The 23,421-nt window shown below is 31.9% G+C and overlaps 1 protein-coding gene and 1 pseudogene across 1 annotated transcript; both read left to right on the forward strand.

The window, feature by feature from the left end:
• The first annotated feature begins 3,643 nt into the window (after window positions 1–3,643).
• LOC145010559 (TLC domain-containing protein At5g14285 pseudogene) lies at window positions 3,644–4,390 on the forward strand (annotated as a pseudogene).
• A 9,640-nt stretch (window positions 4,391–14,030) lies between these two features.
• Window positions 14,031–14,495, forward strand: LOC145010560 (protein SRC2-like). The gene has a single exon (XM_078969084.1). The coding sequence runs from the start codon at window positions 14,031–14,033 to the stop codon at window positions 14,493–14,495; it is 465 nt and encodes a 154-aa protein (XP_078825210.1).
• Window positions 14,496–23,421: the final 8,926 nt, after the last annotated feature.

Consider the following 23,421-nt stretch of genomic DNA (forward strand, 5'->3'; position numbering starts at 1 on the left):
TATTTGGTAATACTTTTAAGATAATAGATTGTTTACTGGAAAAAAAAACATAAAACATAACATAAATAAAGACAGCGGTAGCAGAGCTATAACGATGACGTCTAAAAACTGCGTATCGGAGAAGGAGAGAAAAAAAGCGACGACGAGCAACAGTTCCTTTGTATAAGAAGAGAGGAGTGGCGGCGACGATAACAATCATGCAACCGGTGGTAGAGGGATCTGGAGAAAGGCAGTGAGAAAGAAAGAGGGTTCGAGCTGCGGCGGACGAAGCCAATATCGGCGAGATCAACGACTACAATGTTGATAGAGAAAAAAACGACTGCGGATCAGAGGCTGCCCGACAGAGAATGTGCCATTAGAGAGAGGCAGTCACAACATCAGAATGGGCTGAATCGGAAAAGAGATCTGAAGAAATAGCTGACCGAGGAGAAGGCGGAAGGTGAGGAGGCAAGTAAACGAGGCAGTAGAAGAAGCTGATGAAAGGGCTCTTATTTGGTGCCATCCGACTATTTTATTATTTAGGCGGAGAAAAGTAGAAATAGAAAAATAAGGAACATAATGATGCCACCTCCAACGGCTATTAGAGAAGGTTGCCGGAGGTGTAGGGCGGCGGCTACGGGTTGTTGTCAGAAATAAGGTTTTAACCTAGAACTCTGATACCATATAAGATAATAGATTGTTTTATGAATAGGAAGGTTAAACCTCATATAAATAGGATTACATAAGAGATCTAATATAAACTTAAAAAAGCTTTGACCTAAACCCTAATCACTAACAATAGTTTGTAATTTTAATTATTTTAATAAAATACGAGGGAAAAAAACTTATCATGCACCCTCTTGATGGTTCATGTACATGTCTTTGGAGCTATCACATAAGATAAAGTTAAATAATACCAACAATATTTTGGATATTATGGATGCGTAAGATTTGAAATTTGTATCTTTTTTAATGTAATTTCGTTTTTGACGAATTACTAAGCAAAAAACTTCTCAATATTGCATCATACCCTTCTATTGACTACTTCTAGTTAAGGCCCTCGGATTTGAACTTACCAATGGGGCCTAACAAGTTGAATCATGATGTGGTGTACATGTTATATGTGATCCCTAGCTATGTTTGGCAATCGACCTGCTTACGAAAAAGGCAACTAGCAATAAAAAGCTATAAAAGCTGGTGGATAGTTGTTTTATTAGTCCAAGTTATAATGTGATATGTGACATATAAACTTATAATGTGATATGTGACATATAAACGAATGATTCAATATTACAAGACAAATACAAAATACAATTTCTTAAATTAAGTGACTTTTTGCATGTAATATCATATTGGCAATATTATTACTTAATTTCTCAAATATCATGGCATGAATCTCGATTGTTATCGTTGATTAAATCTTGAATGATTGTCAATTTTTTTTTTCAAGATATACAATCACTCTATTGTTGAACAGTATCCAAAACCACATTCGTCAGAGTGAAAAGGATCGATGCTTGATGTTCGAATGTTCAATCATACAATTGAGACACCTTCTATGAATCATTCTAAGCCCTAAAAGCTGCAAATACCTTGAATTTATTTATAATTCTTAAATGATAAAATAGAAACACGATTTCTAAATTGTGTGAGATAATGAAACGATGAAACAATAACTTTTTTCACGAAATTATCATGATATTTGGTTAAATGTGATAGTATTTAACATACTTAATCTAATTAATATATTATTTATGTGAAACACGTTTTATATAACTTTCATAGACTTTAGATTTTCTACCGGCTTCTATTACCTTCATAAAAACAATTTGTGATGATCTTTTTAACGAATATTTGCTTGCTATTTTAAAAGGCATGATTGGACGATCCGGGAATAGAAAGAAAAAAGAAATGGGGGAACGCACATTGGAAGTGAGTTTTTTTTTTTATAATTAATTATAATTGGTAGAATTTTAAAAAATCAGCTTTTATAAATTCAATTTATGAACTACTTTTTAGTTTGGTAAAATCTTTTAACGTGACAAAATATTCAAGTGGCTAAAATAAAAGTGAACAAAAACACAAACAAATCAACATACTTCTCTTATAATGAATAACCGGTACACAAAATATTTTTACATCAAAACCTCACAACAAATATCTCTCAACTATGAATAGTAAGAGAAGGAGACTCAATAAGAAACTCTAGTCTTTGTCTCTTGTTTATGTACCACCTAAAACTACGACCTACACCTTAATAATTAACAACAATATAGAAAAAGTTGCACTCGTTTGTAGCTACTTCCTTTGCGATCTCGTTTGACTGGCGATCGTCTGAAGTCTGGCTCCACAATATCTTTCAAATACGCAGGACCAAATGTCAACATAGACCTAGGTTAGGGCGCATCCTTTGATCTCTCTCATCAACCATCATAACGTATGTGAGAGTTGTAGCTATATGGGTGCAACTATACAAATATGAGGTGAAATATATTATATATAAGTTTTATATTTCTTTTGAATAAAAAATGTTAAGGTTGTGAATTGTAAAATGATCTATTCCATTCTAAACTTAAATTCATAATGAAAAAAATAATTTACATATCGAGACATGTAAATTAAAGAATTAAAGCAACAATTTTTTGAATAGATCAAATTGCATTTTAATCTCCACAATGAATTTCTCGTTCATTAGGTTTGTATATTAAAAAAAATTATTACCTTAATCAATTAATTATTCCAACTTAAACAAACAATTTACTTTAAAATAATATATTGTTACATTTTATTATGATTTTAGTATTTTAATAATTGTTTATATTTTTTTAAATTATTTGAATTATTCGAAAATAGAATCTTAGTCCACTGACGTGGGCCAACTCCATATGATATCTTCAGCGGCAGCCACATATATAAATGACCCAGTCATCTTAAGTAGGCCCTAAAATTGCAATTGCAAAGAGGGAGAAAACTCATAAACTTAAAAAAAAAAAAAAAAAAAAAAAAAAAGATAAATATCATCTAAAAGATTCTTAACATATCTTATCTTGAAATTGATTATTTAGTTAAGTTTGTGTAAGTGATTAGAATTTAATTGAGATACATAATCTAGCAATAGACAACTTTGTTGACATGATGATAATTAAATACAGGTTCTAGTTACAGGTTGAGTTAGTGATTCGGTAAAAGCTTTTAACTTGAAATTAATAACTATGTACAAATATGAAATTTTTAGAGATAGTAAATAAAAGGGTTACTCTCTATAATGACCAAAATGTTACAATTGCTCAACTTGTGATTAATATTTTTAGCTATTATTCATACATAACAATCATTTTCAGGTTTTTCCAATAATTAATAAAGATATAAAGAATATTCCATGAGCACATGGTATAACTTTTAGATTGCTTATCGTGTTGTGTCTACTCAATTTGCTTTACGTAATAAAACTCTCTTTTTTATATATAACATGACACCACCTTCCTCTTAATATCTTAAGACTTTTCTCACTTCAAAATATGTACTTTTTGCACCACCACCCAAATCAAACAATATTCCCCCATTTCCATTCAATTCGTACCATTTTCGTTCTACTTTCAAGATCAAGACACAAAATTCTTATCCAATATCTTTCTATTTTGGTTCCCCCTTTGATCTCACCACCATGGAAACCCTAAATATGGATTCCTCATTACTTCCATATTTCACTCTCATGTATATTTCAATATATCTTATTGGCTACTCAACACTTTTTAAGAAATGGGATCCCAAGAAAAGGGTAGATGCTTCAAGTTGCTTAATCTCCTTAACTCATGGTACCCCCGTAGTCTTCCTATCAATCTATGCAAATTTCCTACACCCAAAAAAACCCTACCAACACTTTGCTGCCCAAAACACACCATTTCAAGCCTTTGTTCTTGACTTTAGCATTGCATACTTCTTCATAGACACCACACATTACTTAATCTTTATTCCCAATGATTACTTGTTCATTGTCCACCATTTAGCGGTTCTTTATGTGTTCATAACATGCCGTTATGTGGTCGGTTATGGAGGTTATGCCATCCTCCTCCTCCTTGCACTAGCGGAGGTCACTAGCCTTTGTCAGAATATATGGAGCCTTGCTAGGTGTCGGAAAGATGAGGTGGCAGTGGCGGCATGGTTGTATAGTGGTTTATCTCCTTATTTTTATGGGTTTTATACGATGGTTAGAGGGGTGTTGGGGCCGTTGCTTGTGTATAAAATGGTGGTGTTTTACTGGAATGGTGGTGGTGATGGTGTGGTTCCGATGTGGGCTTGGGGTTCTTGGATGGTTGTGATTGTGAATGCTATTTTAATTAGTGTGTTGTGGGTGTCTAATCTTTGGGTTGAGTTGTTTAAAGCAAGAAGCAAAATAAGGAAATTGAGTTAAAGGTAGGAAAAAAAACCCACCTTCAAAAATTGTGTTTTTGTGTATATATAAATGGTCCACCTTCAAAAATTATGTTTATTTATATATATATATATATATATATATATATATATATATATATATATATATATATATATATATATATATATATATATATATATATATATATATATATATATATATATATATATATATATAATGTTCAACACTTCAACTTGATACTAGTATGAAATAGGTGTTCGATATGAGAAACACATGATATAATACGAATACCTAGTATACGCAATTAAAAGTTTGTACAAACAATGTCTTGTTATAATTGTTTTTTTTTTTTTAATAATATTTTATCTATTTTAGTCATTTATTAACTTTTACTTCTTTTTCTTCTCTAAAAAGTTTTTCTTTTTCAAACCAATGAAAAGTATAAAGAGCGATGACCTAAAAGAAAAAAGATCGAACTAAAACAACGAACAACTTACAAAATGTCAAAAAAAAAAAAAAAGAATAAGCCAGAACTTCATTTACAATTAATAAAATTATCCTTGTGTTTTAACCAACAAATTGAAGACAGAATATATGAATGATGAGATTATATATATATATATATATATATATATATATATATATATATATATATATATATATATATATATATATATATATATATATATATATATATATATATATATATATATATATAGGTTCAGGTTCATTTGAGATTATTCTAATTTTGTGAGACCGTAAAACCAAATCTAAAAATAATTTTAAAATACAAAATAAATGGAAAAATCCAAAAATTCTTTTTTTAAATATTATTTTCGGAACTTGAATTAACTAAAAAAAATTAAAAAAAAAATCCCATTTTTTTTAAAAATACGTGAAATATTCTAATAGAATATATATTACGCTGACATATTCTAAAAAAATAATTTTAAAATGCAAAATAAGTGGAAAAATCTAAAAATTCTTTTTCTAAATATTATTTTCGGCACTTGAATTAACTAAAAAAAAATAAAAAAAATCCCATTTTTTTTTGAAAAATACGTGAGATATTCTAATAGAATATTACACTGTACATATTCTAAAAAATAATTTTAAAATGCAAAATAAATGGAAAAATCTAAAAAAAAAAATTTAAATATTATTTTCGGAACTTGAATTAACTAAAAAAAATATCCTTTTTTTTTTTTTTTTGAAAAATACTTGAAATATTCTAATAGAATATTACATTGTACATATTCTAAAAAATAATTTTAAAATACAAAATAAATGGAAAAATCCAAAAATTCTTTTTTTAAATATTATTTTCGGAACTTGAATTAACTAAAAAAAAATTTAAAAAGAATATTTAAAAAATATTTTGCATTTTTCCATTTATTTTGGATTTAAAATTATATTTTAGAATATGTATAGTGTAATATTTTATTAGAATATTTCACGTATTTTTCAAAAAAAAAAAAAAAAAAAAGATTTTTTTTAGTTAATTCAAGTTCCGAACTTTTTAGGGTTTACCCGTTAAGTCCCTAAAGTTTTTGTTGGGCTTTATGTGTGACAACCTGAAAGAATTAGATCAAGCAAGGTCCAAATTGTAGCCCTGGGACAATGAAAAAAAAACCTTGAAAGCCAAAAAGGGTATAAGCATGTATATAGATGTGTACACTATGGAAATCATATATGAGATAACCACTTGAAAGTAAGCAATGCAATCAAACAGAGATCAAATGGTGTTAACACAAGAATTTGTAATTATGTCACAATCTTGAACACTTGAACTATAAGGGCAACATACTTGAGTTTCCTATTAACTAAGACCATAAACACCTTCCTGGGAACCATCTAAGACCATAAACCCCTTCCATTGGGCCATGTTTGGCTGTAAACCCCTTCAATTGGGCCATAGATGGTCGTAAACACCCTAAAGGGGCTTTAGCTTGGTCGTGAACACCTTCGGGGATCGATGCTTGACCGTAAACACTATTCCAAGATGCTATATGGCCGAAATCTCCTTTGTGTGAGGAGTATGAAGTGTTTACGGCCATGCCTAGGCCGTAAACCCCTTTATATGGTAGTAAATCCATTAATTTAAGCCATGAAAAGTAGTTTCAGGGTGTTTTCTATTGGATTTTTAGTATGTCAAATATTTACTGGGAAGAGAAATTCAGCTTTGCATTCTTTTAACCACCAAACAACAATGCACCACCCTTAGTTACCTAGCATATAGCCATGATCATTCATCCTATTTCAAATCACGTCGAGAGAAGCTCTTCATTTAGTCATTAGTATTCTTCATTCTTTCCTTCATCCATTCCAACTTCAAGTCTTCAAAATCTTCTCTAGAACAAGCTAAGATCTCTTAAAAAATCTTCATCATCTACGATTCATTTTGTTTATCATTATTTGAGAATCCTTGTAACATAAGATTCTATTTACTCATATCCTCATGTTTTTGTAGTCTGTTACCTTCGCCCATACATATTCATATCCTCCTTTCAAAACTGCTCGTATTTTGTGAGCCATTGTTGGACCAATTTTAGCTTTTGATGCACGTACTACAAACTATTTTTCAGAATATGACATATTTCTTACGTTTTTCGTATAAGTTATTTCCTCAATAATTTCCAATGGGTGGTTCAAAGAATTTCTTAACTTCGTAATCTGTTGTTTCATAAACATTTTCAAATATAATCTTTGTTGTACACCCAGTAATTATCTTGTTAGAATTTGGTTTCCTCTTTATAGAACTTGTAGCCAACGTATCACAAGGTTTTGGTTTATCCTTGTCACCCCTATTGCAAATAACATATTTTTCTTTTATTATTTGGCTATTGTATTTTGATTGACTACTCAGTCTTGTATGAAAACCTACAATTTCTGCATAATCAGTATACATTTTTACTGCCAAATTTAGTGATTTGAAAATGTTGTTTACAACTGGTACAAATTCTCTCATATGATTTATATTTAGATTATTCAATTATGTTACTGCAATACGATTCCTTTGTTGAATTGGAACTTTCACCTGATAAAGAAGGTAATGACAAATATGTTATTATATAATTTTATGCTGCAATAATTATATATGTATTTATATAGTGTAATATATTATTAATTATATTTTCGTAAAAAAACCATATATGATTATAGATATTAATATATTATTAGATATTAAATCATATGTGTTTGTACATTATCTTTATATGATTAATCATATATTGTACTATGTAATAATAAATGATTACACATATTAATTTATAGGTAATCATACTTGATACTGTTTAATCATCTATGATTAATCATATGTATTTGTAGTTTGTAATATATTATTAATCATATTTTATGATGTATAATCATATATGATTATTCATCCTAATATAAGATTAATACGTATTTCAATTTGAAAACATATATATATGATATATTAGAATTACAAATTATAAGTACATATGATTACTCATACATATGAATAATCATATATGATTATTCATCCTAATATAATCATATTTTATGATGTATAATCATATTTTTTTGTACAATATCGTATATGATTAATCAAATACTATACCGTATAATCATATATGATTATATTATTTAGGGTAAATTACACCAATAGTCCCTCGTGCAGGTGACAAAAAGCATGTTTAGTCCCTATTTTTAAAAATTAACTCGAACCGTCCCTTATATCGTAATAATGTACATATTTAGTCTCTCGTTACTTTAAATTTGCATGCTTCATCCCTTGTTAGAATTGGAATGACTAAAATTCCATTTACAATTTATTTTTCATTTATTTTTAATATTTATTATTAATTTATTAAACTTAATATCTATATATCTATCTTTCTGTTTTGTTGAAGAAGACTTAAGAACCACCACTATCACTGACTGCACAAGCACCACCATAATGCATAACCACCACCGAAATCTCCACAACCAACCATCACTTATTCCTCGGAAAAATTACCACAAAACCACCACCTCCTTCACCATCGCCACCCTCCTGTACAACAACCGATAACCACCCCCTTTGAACACTACCTGTCACCGTTCCATCATCATTATCGTCGGAGGATCTAGCCTTTTGCTAGAGTGCAGATCTAAATGATAAGGTAGAAGCTTAGGGAGTGCTGAAGATCTAATACCCTCTTGTCGGAAAAACGAGAGGCGGCTAGGGGTTTGGTACAACGATGGACCACCCATATTTTCCGGCGCAACCGCCTCAAATACTCCATTCTCTAGTCCCCTCCAATAGTGAAACCTTATTCTATCTTCTCAGTTCGATCGACAACCACATATCGAGAATCGAAAACCAGATCTGCTACCCTATCATCAAGAATGAGGCTGATGATGCATATGAAGATGAAGGGTGTTGGCAGTTCGTTCTATCTTCTCAGTTCGTTCTTCTTTTTTTGTTCAATGAGGATGATGACAAAGATGAAGGGTGTTGGCAAGAGTGCAGACTAAGGGTGGTGTACAAACGATGAACGATGGTGGCGATGGTTGCTCTGATGATTGCCTTGCTCCTATGGTGGTTAAGATAGAGTTCATGAGATGCATAGAAAGAACTGGAGGAGTTGTGTGATCGGCGGTTGGGTTGCAGAAGAGAGAAGACGGTGGATGAATAGATTTCGTTGGTAGCTGCTTTATGGTTGTCGGCGGCTTCATGGTTGTAGTCCGTCGATAGTTAGAGAGGAAAAGGGGAAAACAAGTACAGGGAAAGACAAAAAAAAGGGGGGGGGGGGAAGATACGTTTTTTTCTTTTTATGTAAAAATAATAACGAAATAAAAGAAAATTAAAAAAGAAATTGTTAAGGGTATGATAGTCTTTTTACGTCTGGAGGGACTAAGCGTGCAAGAAAAAACAAACCTAAGGACCGTCCGAGTTAATTTTTGAAAATAGGAACCAAACGTGCTTTTGGGTACATGCACGAGGGACTAATGGTGTAATTTACCCTATTATTTAATATATATAATTAATAATATATTTAGATCTATGAACACATATGATAAATCATATGTTTTTTTTAAATTGTTATGTACGATTAATCAAATGTTAGTATGTATAATCGTATATGATTATACACCGTAACATATAATTAATCGTAATTTATACTGTATAATAAAAAAATAAGAATGAAGTGTAGAAATTGTAATGTAATATGTAGTATTAAATCAAATTATTTGTACCTTCAATACGAATCGTATTTTGAAGTTCTTCAGAAGTCAGAGAAATTGAATCGATTTGTTTATCGTTACAAGATGAATTTATTTCAACAACAATAGTAACAGTTGTGATCGACTCAACAATTTCTTTTGAATTCGACATCATTTCTGAAAATTGATTTTGATTCAATTTTCAAATGCTCTCTTGAATTGTGTTGATGAATGCAATGTGCTTGTTTCTTCGATTTGAGGATTATGTCTTGTATTTATGAAGATATGAACCGATGCTTTGTTTCAATCGTTTTTTTAATTTGAAGATTACGATTAATATAATAGAATCGATCGTTTTTTTAATTTGAAGATTACGATTAATATAATAGATTCAGTAAAAATAAGAACTTTGTGATGATATTGAATGATTTTGAAGATTGAATGGTACGGTTACGTGATTGATACTGAAAATTGATGATTTAGCGATAAGATGGTTTTTAGAGAAGGAAGGTGGCCGCTTTCTAATTTTTTATTAATCTCATGGGAACCATCCCCTGTGTATATATATATATATATATATATATATATATATATATATATATATATATATATATACACACACACACACACACGCTAAAATCCAAATATTTTCATCGATTTGACAAGAAAATTCTAAACTTTATTTTTTTGATAGTAAAATCCAAATTACCGGCAGATTTTAACACTTTTACCCTTTTTCCCGTTTGGCCAGTAATTAGGATTTTTTTGTCAAAAAAATAAAGTTTAGTACTTTCTTGTCAAATTGTCAATTAGGATTTTAATGCTAAAAAAATAAAGTTTAGGACATTCTTGTCAAATTGTTGAAAACATTGGGATTTTAGTGTATTTTCGTAACCTAAGAACTTAATTGTGACTTTTGTTGCAGCACCCACCATCATCTTTACCCTGACACAATCACGATCAGGAAAAACATATGCAAAAGAGAGTGCGAGAAATGGTGAAAAGACTTGTAAAACTTTCCTCTTGCTTCGCCGCCAAATTTTGAACTAAAAAATGGGGACAAAGTATACAAACACAAACAACACATGCTTAGTAAAAAATGTGTGAATGTGGAGAAGGGAAAGAAGGGCAATTTCGTATTTTTTTTTTTTTTCCGGTTTTCTTATTTCTCCATTTTTTGGGACTGCAAAAAGCCAGCACAACCCTGGTTATTTCTTTCTTTTTCTCTTGATTATCTCCTTTTTTTCAGTGTCGGTTTGTTGAAATTAAAAAAAAACGATTTAACACGAAGCAAACGTTAAGGATTTCAATAGGAGTTAGCTGACTAGAGAATGTTTCAATAACTCTTATGCTTAAAGAATATCATACCATTAAATTTCTAACAAAAAAAGTTACATACACTAAAGTCTCAATATTTTCAACGATTTGATAAGAAAATCCTAAATTTTTTTTTTCACAGTAAAGTCCTAATTGACGATTTGACAAGAAAATCTAAAATTTTTGATAGTTTTGTTTCTTCCCGCTTAATTACTTGGAGCATATCTCATGTCGACCTCCGCTCCTCCGACCAAAACACCCCATACCTCTGGTCCTCTTCGACATATTTAACGTCAGTCATCCACCTTCTCAGGATTTCTCATCTGCATCGCCATCACCTATTCAATATCCACCACCGGTCCACCTCGCTTGAACCCTCACCGATCAAAGAAAAAATGTCATCACGATTCTCATCGTTGGAAACCTTCACCCCTGCATTAGGTGTTCCCTCCGGCCTCTGGCGATTCGGTGTTCTATCACTCTCCTTTCTAAGGTTTATCTTTCTTTTTCTGTTTTTTTCCTTTGATTTTCAATTTTTTCATCACCAGATGTCGAGCTTGATGCCTCTACATCACTATTGCGTTGGATTGCCTGATATTCGTAGGGTTTAATTGGACATTCTGTCACAGTTTGCTTCTAATCGATTTTTTGCTTTGGTTTACATTTATTGTGGGTTTATTGTTTATATTTATTTCTTTTGTTATAGGTTGAAATGGTCAAAGATGCTAACATCGTCGCATCAGACCTGTAGATGTTGATTTCGAGTCGCTGGGACCAAATTCGAATCTTAGATGTGAAAAGAGGGTAATTTGATTTTCTTAAAGTTGTTCAAGTTGTAGATTGCATAAAATGCTTCAAGTGAATCTAGTATCAAGACACCACCATGTCGATTGTAGGTTGCATAAATTCTAGAAAATGTTTGCTTTTAAATCCAAGTAATGTTTATAGTCTATGATTACTGAAGTTGATGTCTTTGCTGCAAGTTTATGCTTATGAAATAGTTTGAGCTCCTATGTACAGGTACAATATACATTGTTTTCACATACAGCTGGTTGGGTATCTTGCAATTAAATGTGCTTAAGTGGTTGGAAAGAAAAGCAAAGTCCAATGATGTTATTTGCATTTGGTAAATCTTAAACAAACTTTTATGTAACTATTATGCATCTACAAGTTAGATTTTCACAACTTTATTGCTCAATAGTTGAGGTCATGCTATCATTCTATGATTTCTGCAATTACCATGAACTACTTTACTTTCGGTATATTTTGCCTCTTAAAATATCTTTAGATTGATAATTTTTATTCTATCAGATGGGCCTGTTGAATTTTCATAATAGCTCCCTATAGGACTAGAATTTGGTATTAACCATCTTACCAAGAAAAAGAGGGCTAAATTCAAGAAACGACAATGTCCTTTTACTTTTTTTTTGTGCATTATAGCTTTATAGTATACTTCCATTTCTCTCTTTCATTATTGCTGAAATAGATTAGATGATTTTTAATATGATATTTTATTGTCAAATCTACAGAGATTTTTTTTTTTTTTTTTTGAGAAGCTATAAAATGAGCATCATGTAATTTTCTTTCATCATTTCAAGATCGTTAAATGCAAAAAATGACAACATACTTTCATTTTTGTTGTTTATCACATCTTACTTTCATTTCTTCCTTTTACCGCATCGTACTTTGTATAGATAATTTTTCTGTCTATTTATATTTCTAAGGGTGAGTTCTTTCAGATTATCATTTGAACTTTCCTCTTTACAATTTTTGCATTATGTTAAAATTTGTAGGCTTTTTTGTGGTTTGATTGTGAGCCGGTGTGGGTGCATTTATGGTAAAGATAGACATGAAGCACAACCAATGGATCTGTAGTTCATGATGACACATCTAAATCCTCTTGTTATGGAACGTAAGATGATGAAGAAACACTAATACATTTTGTCCCAAAAATTAGTATTAAAGAGAACTTTGAGAAGGATAAGGTTCTCAATTTTTAAATACATTTATCTTTTTAGGGCTTTTACTAAGTTTGTAATTATCTTGATAGGTAAATGTAACAATTTCTTTTGGAGGTTTGAATCATTATAAATTTTTTATTGGAATTTTGGGCAAAAAAAGATATGGGTTTTTTTAATTATCTATTATTATTATTATTTTTTAAAATAAAAATCATTTTAGTGACGAAAATGTCTGTCACGAAAAATAAAGAGCATCTGTCAGTAATCCATCACTAATAGTGTCTGTAGGAAATCCATCACTGATAGTGTATGTCGGTAATTTGTCACTAAAAGTATCCGTTAGTAATCCTTTAGAAAATATCTTCTGTTGGTAATCCGTCAGAAAGTACGGTCAAACCCGGTCAAAAAACTTTCTGTTGGTAATCTGCCGGTATATTTCTGATGGAATATTCCGTCGGTAATCCATCACAAATCATTACCCATGGGGCTTTTTACGACAAACCTAATTCTATTGTTATTCTGTTGGAAAATGGCTACCTACGGATATGACCGTCAGAAATTGCTCAGTTTTCTAGTAGTGATGGGATTCATTGTTAAAAGAAAAAAGATAGTGAAAACTGAAAAGGATATTCGAAAAAAACAATTGGAGGAGTATAAATTGTCGATATATTATTTTAATTTAGTATAATTGACTTGAGAAGAAACAGCCAAGACCATTAAAATTCACCATATATATAAATATGGGTATAATTGTCATTACACTCATAATTTTAGTGGATTAATAAAATTCTTCCGTGGAAGAACCGATGCCTTTTTTAAAACGATTCCTTTTCGAACCACAAATATTCCACAAATAATGTCATTCTATGAAAAAGAATTGAAAAGCACATAGCATATATGATATATGGTGCATGGTTATTTGCAATCTAGCCCTACCATATTGACGGGAGGCGACTATATCGCACAATAGCAACCACAAAGCATTGATCATGGTTCTGGACGTAAGTTAAACGTATGTTTAGAAACTTACGTACTACCGGTGACGTTGTTGCATGGGTCTTGACTTCTATAACTTGGCGGATATATTTGACCTTCCAATCCTCATGTGACACGTTGCCCTACTCCAAGAACCCCCGAACCCAACTCACACCCGGTGTATAATTATATAACATACTTTCGTGTTACTATCGCCTTATAGTAGCTAGTTGTGAATGGAGTCCGCCGATTTAACCCTTTTCATCCATTACGCAAATGATCTCAAAGATGTCAAACACTTCGGAACCATGAGTCCCTACGTTGTAGTTTGGATTGCCGGCTATGGCATGGAGTCCCAAAAAATAACAACACCTGTCGCAGAAAAGGCTGGTTGTTATCCAGAATGGGAATATCCCGTTAAATTCCACATTGTCCCTGTGAAGAGAGAGTACAGTCTCTTCATTCAGATCAAGCACGATGGGACCATGTTTGACCGGCATATCGGAGAAGTTGAAGTGCGTTTTGCAGATCTTCTCGATGCAGAGGATTTCACTGGTAAACAAAGTTACCGGTTGTCCATACCTTCTGGTGAAAAAAAAGGGGAAGTCATGATTACACATCGATTCTCGAAATTGGATGTGGATGAGGATGATGGCACTGCAGTACTATTTGAGCTCGGGTTGGATGACCTTAGTGGCTGAAACTGAATCAACACCAAAGATGGAAGCACGCACTATGTCCATAAAAGCTGCCCAAAATTATATCAAATGCGAAGGTGTTGCTGATGTTTACATGGTGTCATGTCATTAATTTTCTTAAGTTGAGGGATATATGGATATGGATGTGGTATAAATTTGTTTTAAGTTGTTGCTTACATGGTTTCATTTGCTTTAATTCAGTTATGTATGTGTATGGTATTAATTTTGTTGCTTTAGTGTTTATTATAAACGGGTATCTAAATGTATTGAATAAGGGTGGATTATATATATGCCCTTTACAATTATATTTCTTCATTAAGAGGATGAATAGGTTGAATATATATGCCTTTCAAATTTCCAATCCCATGACAATCAATTGTATTGAATAAGGGCGGATTATACATTTAAAACTCTTTATTCTACCATTGTCTTGATTTTGTTTTTCAAATTCAAACTAGACAATTCTAGAATCAAGCAGCGGTTTTGCTAGAGAATATTTATAAGAAGTAGGGAGGGTACACATATTTTGACATTAAATAGCTACGTGGGTGCTTTTCTTGATCTTACTATAACTTATTTCTTACTTTGTGGATCAATGATTGCTTTCTTTTCTGTATTAGGGGTTTCTTCTATTTCAGCTTACCAAGTCCTTCTAATGGATTCTTCCGAAGACTTATTTCTGATTTAAATTGTTTAATCTTTGATCACTGGTAAATCAAATCTTCGTTGTCTAATTCTTTATAACTAGAAAGTTCCCTTTTGATTCAATTTTCTTTAGTATCCAGAATTGTAAACAAGTGACTGTTTATCTTAGGTGCTATTATATGTAACTTCACTCATATAAAAGAGTCAAACATGGGTACATACACTTACACACTCACAAGAGAGGACTACAACAAGCAATTGGGGCTACTATACAATTCGCCTTTATACTTATGAGAGGTGAAAAGGTTAAGGAATTGGAAGGTGAAGCCTTCTACTTCTAGTAGTTTGATATTTGACGCTCCGAAAATTATTAAACAAATTTCTTCTAGACATATTAGATATAGAAATGTATATAGTTGAGGGTTAATTCTGTAATTTACCCTTCAGTTAGTTATAATAGTTAGAAGTATGTATATAGATGGTAGAGCTGTAATTCATTTCATTCTATCTCTTTCTCTCGTAATATGGCATCAAAGCTTCCGATTACAATTTCATATTCCGATTGAATTTTTGTTCAATTTAATTTTCAATCAGATTTTCTCTCTGTTCTTCGTTGATTGTGCTATTTCATCATGTCAACCAATTTTGGTTCTAGTTCTGGATCGGGATCTATTCTATCTCCCATAGATGATAGAACACATTCGTATTATCTTCATCATTCCGATAGTCCTGGATTCGTTCTTGTTTAACAATTGCTTACTGGAGAGAATTAAAATTCATGGGCCAAGCAATGCAGACCGCATCATCTGTGAAGAACAAGACCGGTTTTATTGATGGAACACTTCCAAAGCTAAGCTCGTCTAAAGTTTCTAATTTGCATGCAGGGATACGTAACAACAAATTGGTAATATTATGGATTTTCATTTCAACTAGTATCATGTTTACTGAATGTGCGTTTGAAATTTGGAACGATTTGAAAGATCGTTTCCAACAGAGTAATGGACCAAGAATTTTTCAAATCCAAAAAGAATTATCAAATCTCAGTCAGAATCAAAATTCGATTGCTACTTACTTCACTAAACTCAAAACAATTACTGATGAACTGGTCAATTTCAGACCTAATTGTACCTGTAACAAATGTGATTGTGGTGGTGTTGAGAAAATCAAGTAGTATATTCACAATGAGCACATAATGAATTTCTTAATGGGATTGAATGATTCATTCTCCCAACCAGAGGTCAGATCTTGCTTATGGATCCTTTGCCTTCTATTAATCGGACTTTTTCTCTAATTGTTTAAGAAGAGAAATAAAAAATCCATTCACAATGATGTACAACATTCAATGACTTTTGTTGCTAAAGCTTCAACTCAGAATTGTAGCGAACCTCAAAACAACTTCAAGAATAACAATTGTGACAGACCTTTTTGTACTCATTGCAAATTGCAAGGTCACACGATTGATAAATGTTACCAACTCAATGGATATCCTCCTGGTTATAAATCCAAAAACAGGGTTGTTGTAGTTGCTTCTCATGATGATCCAAATGTTTAAATGTCATCCATCAACAATGATTTGTCTAACATGTTCAAAGGGTTTTCTCAAGAACAATGCTAACAAATCATGTCAACTCTCTCAATCATATGATATCTGTTAATCCAAAACAAGAAACAACTACTGGTAAATGTTATTCCATTTCTATTAATTCACGGAAAAAATCATAGAAATGGATAATTGATTCAGGTGCAACTCAACATGTTTGTCATGAATTTTCTATGTTTTCCAACAAAAGAGTTTCTCATTACACTGTTACTTTGCCTAACAAGATTACTCTCCCTGTTAATCTCATTGGTGACAATAATTACTCATCTTTTTGTTTTAAAAGATGTTCTATACGTTCCATCTTTTGATCAGAATATGATTTATGTGAGTTCTCTTACTAAGAATCAAAGATTGATGATACAATTTACTTGTCATCATGCTTTGATCCAGGATATAAAGGAAATGAAGATGATTGGCAAAGTTGATTTGTGTCAAGAACTTTATGTGTTGGATGAGAAAAGCCACAAGAAAGACATTAAGAATTGTTGTATTTCTTTAGATGTTTGGCACACTAGATTAGGGCATCCATCTAATAAGTGTATATCACCAATAAAAGAGTTGTTATCTATAAAAGTTGCTAATGCAGATCTCTTTCATTGTACCATTTCTCCTTTAGCCAAACAAAAACAATTACCTTTTGTTTCTGTAAACAATATGGAAAATGACTGTTTTACCCTTATGCATTGTGATATTTGGGGTCTATTTTCTACTTCATATATTCAAGGATTTAGATATTTTGCTACAATTATTGATGATCATAGCATATATACTTGGATTTATATGTTGAAAAACAAGTCAGATGTTATTACCATGATTCCAGCATTCTATCAAATGGTTCTTACTCAATTTGATAAGAAAATTAAAGTTTTTAGGTCTGACAATGCTAAAGAGGTGGATTTTATAGAATTTTTTTCATCAAAAAGGGATTATCCATCAAAGTTCATGTGTTGCTAAACCTCAACAAAATTCTGTGGTGGAAAGAAAACATCAACATTTGCTCAATGTGGCTAGAGCATTATCTTTTCAATCCAATTTGCCTTTGAATCTATGGAGTGAATGTATTTTAACTGCAGCTTATCTCATTAATTGTTTGCCTTCTCAAGTTTTGAGCAACAATACTCCTTATCATAGATTATTTGGAAAACATTAATCTTATTCTCAATTAAGAAGTTTTGGATCTTCAACTTATGCTTCTACTTTGGCTGCAAACAGATCAAAATTTTGTCCCATGGCAAAATCTTCTATTTTTGTTGGTTATCCTCCCAACATGAAGGCTTACAAACTCTATGATCTTTCCAAAAATGAGTTTTTTTTTATTTCCGGAGATGTTGTATTTCACGAATCAATATGTCCATTTAAAAATACTCAAGTTCAGACATCTTCTTTTTTTTGATCAATTTGTACTTCCCATTTCTAAAAATGAAGATGTTCCTTTTCTAGTTGAGAACAATGATCATTCTCATTCTGATCATTCACATGATTCCAATTCTTCTTTTGCTTCTGGAAATTCTTCTCATTCACAAAATTCCAATTCTTTTCATAATCCTAGTATTGCTACTAGTAAGCCTACTAGAAACAGACAACCACCATCATACTTAGGAGATTTTAATTGTAATTCTATAACACATCAGAAATTATCTTCCAATACACCTTATCTTGTAGAAGATGTTCTTAGCTATGAAAAGATTTCTCCAAATCACAAAGCCTTGGTCATGAATATTTCAGCAAATTTTGAGCCTCAAAGTTTTACTCAAGCTGCAAAATATCCTCAATGGTGCAAAGCCATGGATGAAGAACTAGCTGCAATGGAAGCAAACAATACTTGGACCATTATGCCCTTGCCTTCTGATAAACATATAGTTGGATGCAGGTGGGTTTATAAATTGAAATATGGAAGTAATGGTCAAGATGCTCCTTGCTATTGCTGCTACCAAATCATGGAATTTAGTCCAATTGGATGTCAATAATGTCTTCCTCAATGGAGATTTCAAAGAGGAAGTTTTCATGGAAATACCACCAGGCTTCAAAATTCAGAAGGAAAAATATCTTAACAATATTTATTTGGCATGTAAACTCCACAAATCCATATATGGTCTTAGACAAGCTTCAAGACAATGGTTTGAGAAATTTTCTTCATTCTTGTTATTTCTTAGATTCACTCAATCAAAGTCAGATTATTCTTTGTTCTTCAAAGGATTAGGATCCACTTATGTTGCCATTTTAGTATATGTAGATGATATTTTGATTACCGGATCATCTACTATAGAAATAAAGTTTCTTAAGCAGCAACTAAGTAAAAAAATTCAAGCTCAAAGATTTAGGTTCTCTGGGCTATTTCTTAAGATTAGAAGTGGCTAAATCCAAAGAAGGAATTTTTGTTACACAAAGAAATTGTACACTCCAACTAATTGAGGATTTGGGTTTCTTAGTAGCTAAACCTGTTTCTACTCCTATGGATCCTAGAAATAATTTGCAAAGTGATAAAGGTGATATTTTTTATGATCCTAAACGATACAAAAGATTAGTAGATCGATTATTATACTTAAACATAACAAGGCTAGACATTTCATTTTCAGTTCAGAAATTATCTCAGTTATATCTTCTCCAAAAGTTCCTCATTATCAAGTTGCTTGTCATTTGGTGAAATATTTGAAACACAACCCTGATCAAGGAATTTTCTTATCTGCTAAATCCAACTTCAAATTAAGGGCCTTTTGTGATGCAGATTAGGGTTAGTGTTTAGATTCAAGAAGATCTTGATGGGTTTATTACAAACAAATAATCCTATGTGTGCATGCAATCCTAATTTGAGGATCTATGTTTTCACCATTAGACATACAAACATTGAACATGAAAACTAGAAACCCTAGTATGCGTATGTAATTTTAGAAATTAACATATAATTAGGGTTTGGATACATACCTTTATTGTTATATTGTAGTAACAATCAAATCCTTGAAGATCTTGAACTTTGGTAGCAAGCGCCACAAGTGTCGCACCTCTAATGGCTCAGAAACAAACCTAGCAACCAAGGATTATTATGGAGAGAGAAGGGAAATGGAAAATTCCGCCCTAGCCTCTCTTGGAGTGCCCTTAGATGAAATCCAACCGTATAGGGGTTTATATAGGTGATAAGGAAGGTTTAGGATAAGGCAGGTGTATCTTAGATAACCCTAATCCCTTAACTTCCTCCCAAAGGCTTCCAAGGCACCCTTAGAGCCCAAGGAAACCCTAGGACACTCTATATTTCATTCCATCCCTCTAAGGGAAGTTCTAGCTCAATACTCAACTTTTGAACATTATCACCTTTAGTCCCTACAGTTTCAATTAATTCCTTTAATCTCAAAATTAATTCCAAATTAATTTCTGATTAAATATTAATTAAACAATATGATTTTTAATTAATATATTATATCCATAATATATTAATAAATTAATTTATTAACCAAGTAATAAATTAATAAATCATTCTTCTCCCTCTAACAATAATCCTATTTAATTGCCAGTTTGAAGGCAACCCAAAAGTACATTGCTACTATCAATTCAAGTACATACTAATTATAGTTATCATCTTAGACACCTAATGCAATAGTCTCCCACTTGGATAAGTCTAATAACCATAATTGTAAGTATAACTTCAAAATTAAATAGCAAGTTGTAGCTACCAAAAGCCGATGTCAAACTCTGATCTTATCAGTGACATGTCCTTAAGATAAGCCAACGATCATATATTCCTCCATTGTAGATATTGTATAGACTGAGACATGGATTTTAATCATTCTCTCCATCTATCTGTTGATTCCCGATTTCCGATTTATGACGACTGACAACAGACTACAATTGAACACATCAACTTAGTCCAGGCTTTGCCAAGCGCTTAGGTGTCATCATTCAATCATCGAGGGGCCCACATATATCGCTTTTATCCACTTTGGGTAAAAGGAACGGATAAACTTCGACTCCAATGCTTGCTTGTATATACTCATCAAATCACACACATCAATATGTTTTATAACACCAAGTTACCGGTGCGTTTACATATTATCAATGTGCGACCGACTTGCAGAATACAACTCACATGTCTTGGTTTCAAGAATATAAGATATTATCGTCTCACCAATCACTCGTGATAAAATCCATGAAGCGATCCAAATGTGTGACAACCCCAAATTTTCTATTGCTTTGAAAGCCTATTCAGTCAACTCAACTTAGTGTCAGACTCATTCCTGCTATCATTTAGCATAATTTAGAGTCTGTTTGAGCGTTTTGAGCCTAATACACTTAAGGAATAAGTGTTAGAAAGTACCAACTAGAACCACAATGTAGCAAATCAAACCATAACCTCCACAAAATGAGTTCATAGCCACAAGACCATGAGTTTACGGTCGTAAACTCATGTGGTCGTAAACTCAAGTGTATATAGATGATACTTGGCCATTTTTTTCTCATTCCTTCCTTCATTGGCTGATTTTCCTTCAAATCCTCTCAAGTATCATTAAGACTTTCTTCCAAGATCTTCAAAAGATGTAAGTATTCTTCCTAGATTTGTTGATACATCTCTTAATCTAGTATCCTTACATGATTTCATCCATAGAAAACATTTTTTTTCATAGATCTTCAAGTTTCACCAAGAACACCAAGAACACACTAGTGTTCTTGGCCAAAACCGATCATTTTAAGCTCCTATATCGTAAGTACTCTTGCCCTCGCTTGTGGTGTACCAGATTGAACTTATTTAGGCCTTAGAAACATCAAGAATTATGGGTTGGAAGAGAGTTTACGGCCAAGGATCTCCGAAGGTCGTAAACTGCATATAAGGGTGCAATGTTGCCCTAATTTCCTTCCTTATGCTTAGAACTTGGACTAGAACCCTCCACCATTAAACTAGGGACCTTAAACTTTTAGTTGGTACATAATACCATGAGTTTACGGTTGTAAACTCATGAAGAAATGGTTCTTAGGCTATAAACTCCAATTAAGGTCAAGTCTTGGACCTTAAACTCATATAGACTCTTGTTTAACCTTGGAACACTTAAACCCTTGAGACTCCCTACCTTTAAGACCCTCAATATGACCCTTTAGAGAGTTTACGGCCAGGAGTAAACTCCCCTGGGCCGTAAACTCCTCAACACTCTCCATTGAGAGTGGTCCTTGGGCCATAAACTCAATAGCAATGCCTTACAACCCTTAGATGCAACCCTAAATTCTTATAACACTTGAATCAAAGTGTTTTTCCATGTTCTAGGGTGTTTATACTTACTTAATTATTGTTTTAATCACTAATTTTATATATATATATATATATATATATATATATATATATCTTTATATGTTCATAGGATCATTGTGTGTGTTCAAGTCTTCACTTGACACCTAGCACTTTGTCTGACACTTCCATACAATCCACTCACTACAGGTGAGTTCATACCCCTTAATTAACCTTTTAAATGTTTTAAATGCTTTTATGGGGGGGGGGGGATACAAGTTGAATCATGATAGTTATTATATCGATCACATGTGATTAATAACTATCAAACTATGGATTTACTACACTTTTAGCTATGTTACTAAGCATACTACTTCAAAATGATTTCTCAAAACGTTTTTACATGTTAAACTCTTTATCAAACTGTCTTACATATTATATCCTTCCTTTCAAACTCTGTTATAACTATGTTTCAAACAAAGGTTTTCATGTACTTCAAGCTGTGTTTCAAACAAAGGATTTATTATATTTTAAACTGTTCTTATTAAACAAACTGCTTTTAAATCATTTTATAAACTGACATCAAGTAGTCCGTTCTTATTTATTAAAATTTTCAAAGGTTTTACAAAACTTCTTTTAAACTTTTATATTGTCAAATGCATACCTATATATGTATAGTTATATAAGTAATGTTTAAAGGACTTATGACTGCTAGCTTGCTTTAATTCCTTTTCGTTGTTTGGATGTGGCCTTAGGTTATCGATTATTTGTCCAAATGTCGTCTAAATATTAGTTATATATTATGTATACATATATAGACATAAAAGTGATGGGTTTTAGCCATAAGAACTTTCCTATGTGCGCATGCAAAACCCTAATGCTCGGATCTAGGCTTTCTAATTAAACATGCTTTGAATCCAAGACTTCTAATGGCCAATTAGGTTAAATAACAATATTGAAATAGATCTAGAATCATACCTTTGGATTCTTTGTTGATCTTGTTGTCTTGGAGCTTCTAGAGTCACAAATGTCACTCCTCTAATGGCTTACAAACACCAAAAGCAAGTAAGATGATTTAGGAGAGAGGAGAAGGGAGGAATTCGGCCAGAGTATCTCTACTTTAGATGGTGTGTCGAATTCCCTCACCCCTAGGGTCTATTTATACGACTCCTTAAGGATTACAACTTTAACCCTAATTGGATAACTTAGACTTTAAGTTGATCCATATCATATCCTTGATAATCCTATGGACGATTTTGGCTTATCCAAGCCCTAGAAATCGTCTATCCTATCTAGGATAAGGATTTATAGTCTAAAGTGAAACTATCAAACAATTGACAGTTTATACCCTCTTATTTAATTAATCTCTTTAAGTCACCAAATTAATTCCAATTAATCTATGACTTATATTAATCAAATAACCATATATTATTCCTTATAATATTTACTCTCTCTTAACAAATCATCCATCAAGTTGC

The sequence above is a fragment of the Lactuca saligna genome, chromosome 8, assembly GCF_052625555.1.
Source record: "Lactuca saligna cultivar CGN05327 chromosome 8, ASM5262555v1, whole genome shotgun sequence".
Classification (NCBI taxonomy): Eukaryota; Viridiplantae; Streptophyta; class Magnoliopsida; order Asterales; family Asteraceae; genus Lactuca; species Lactuca saligna.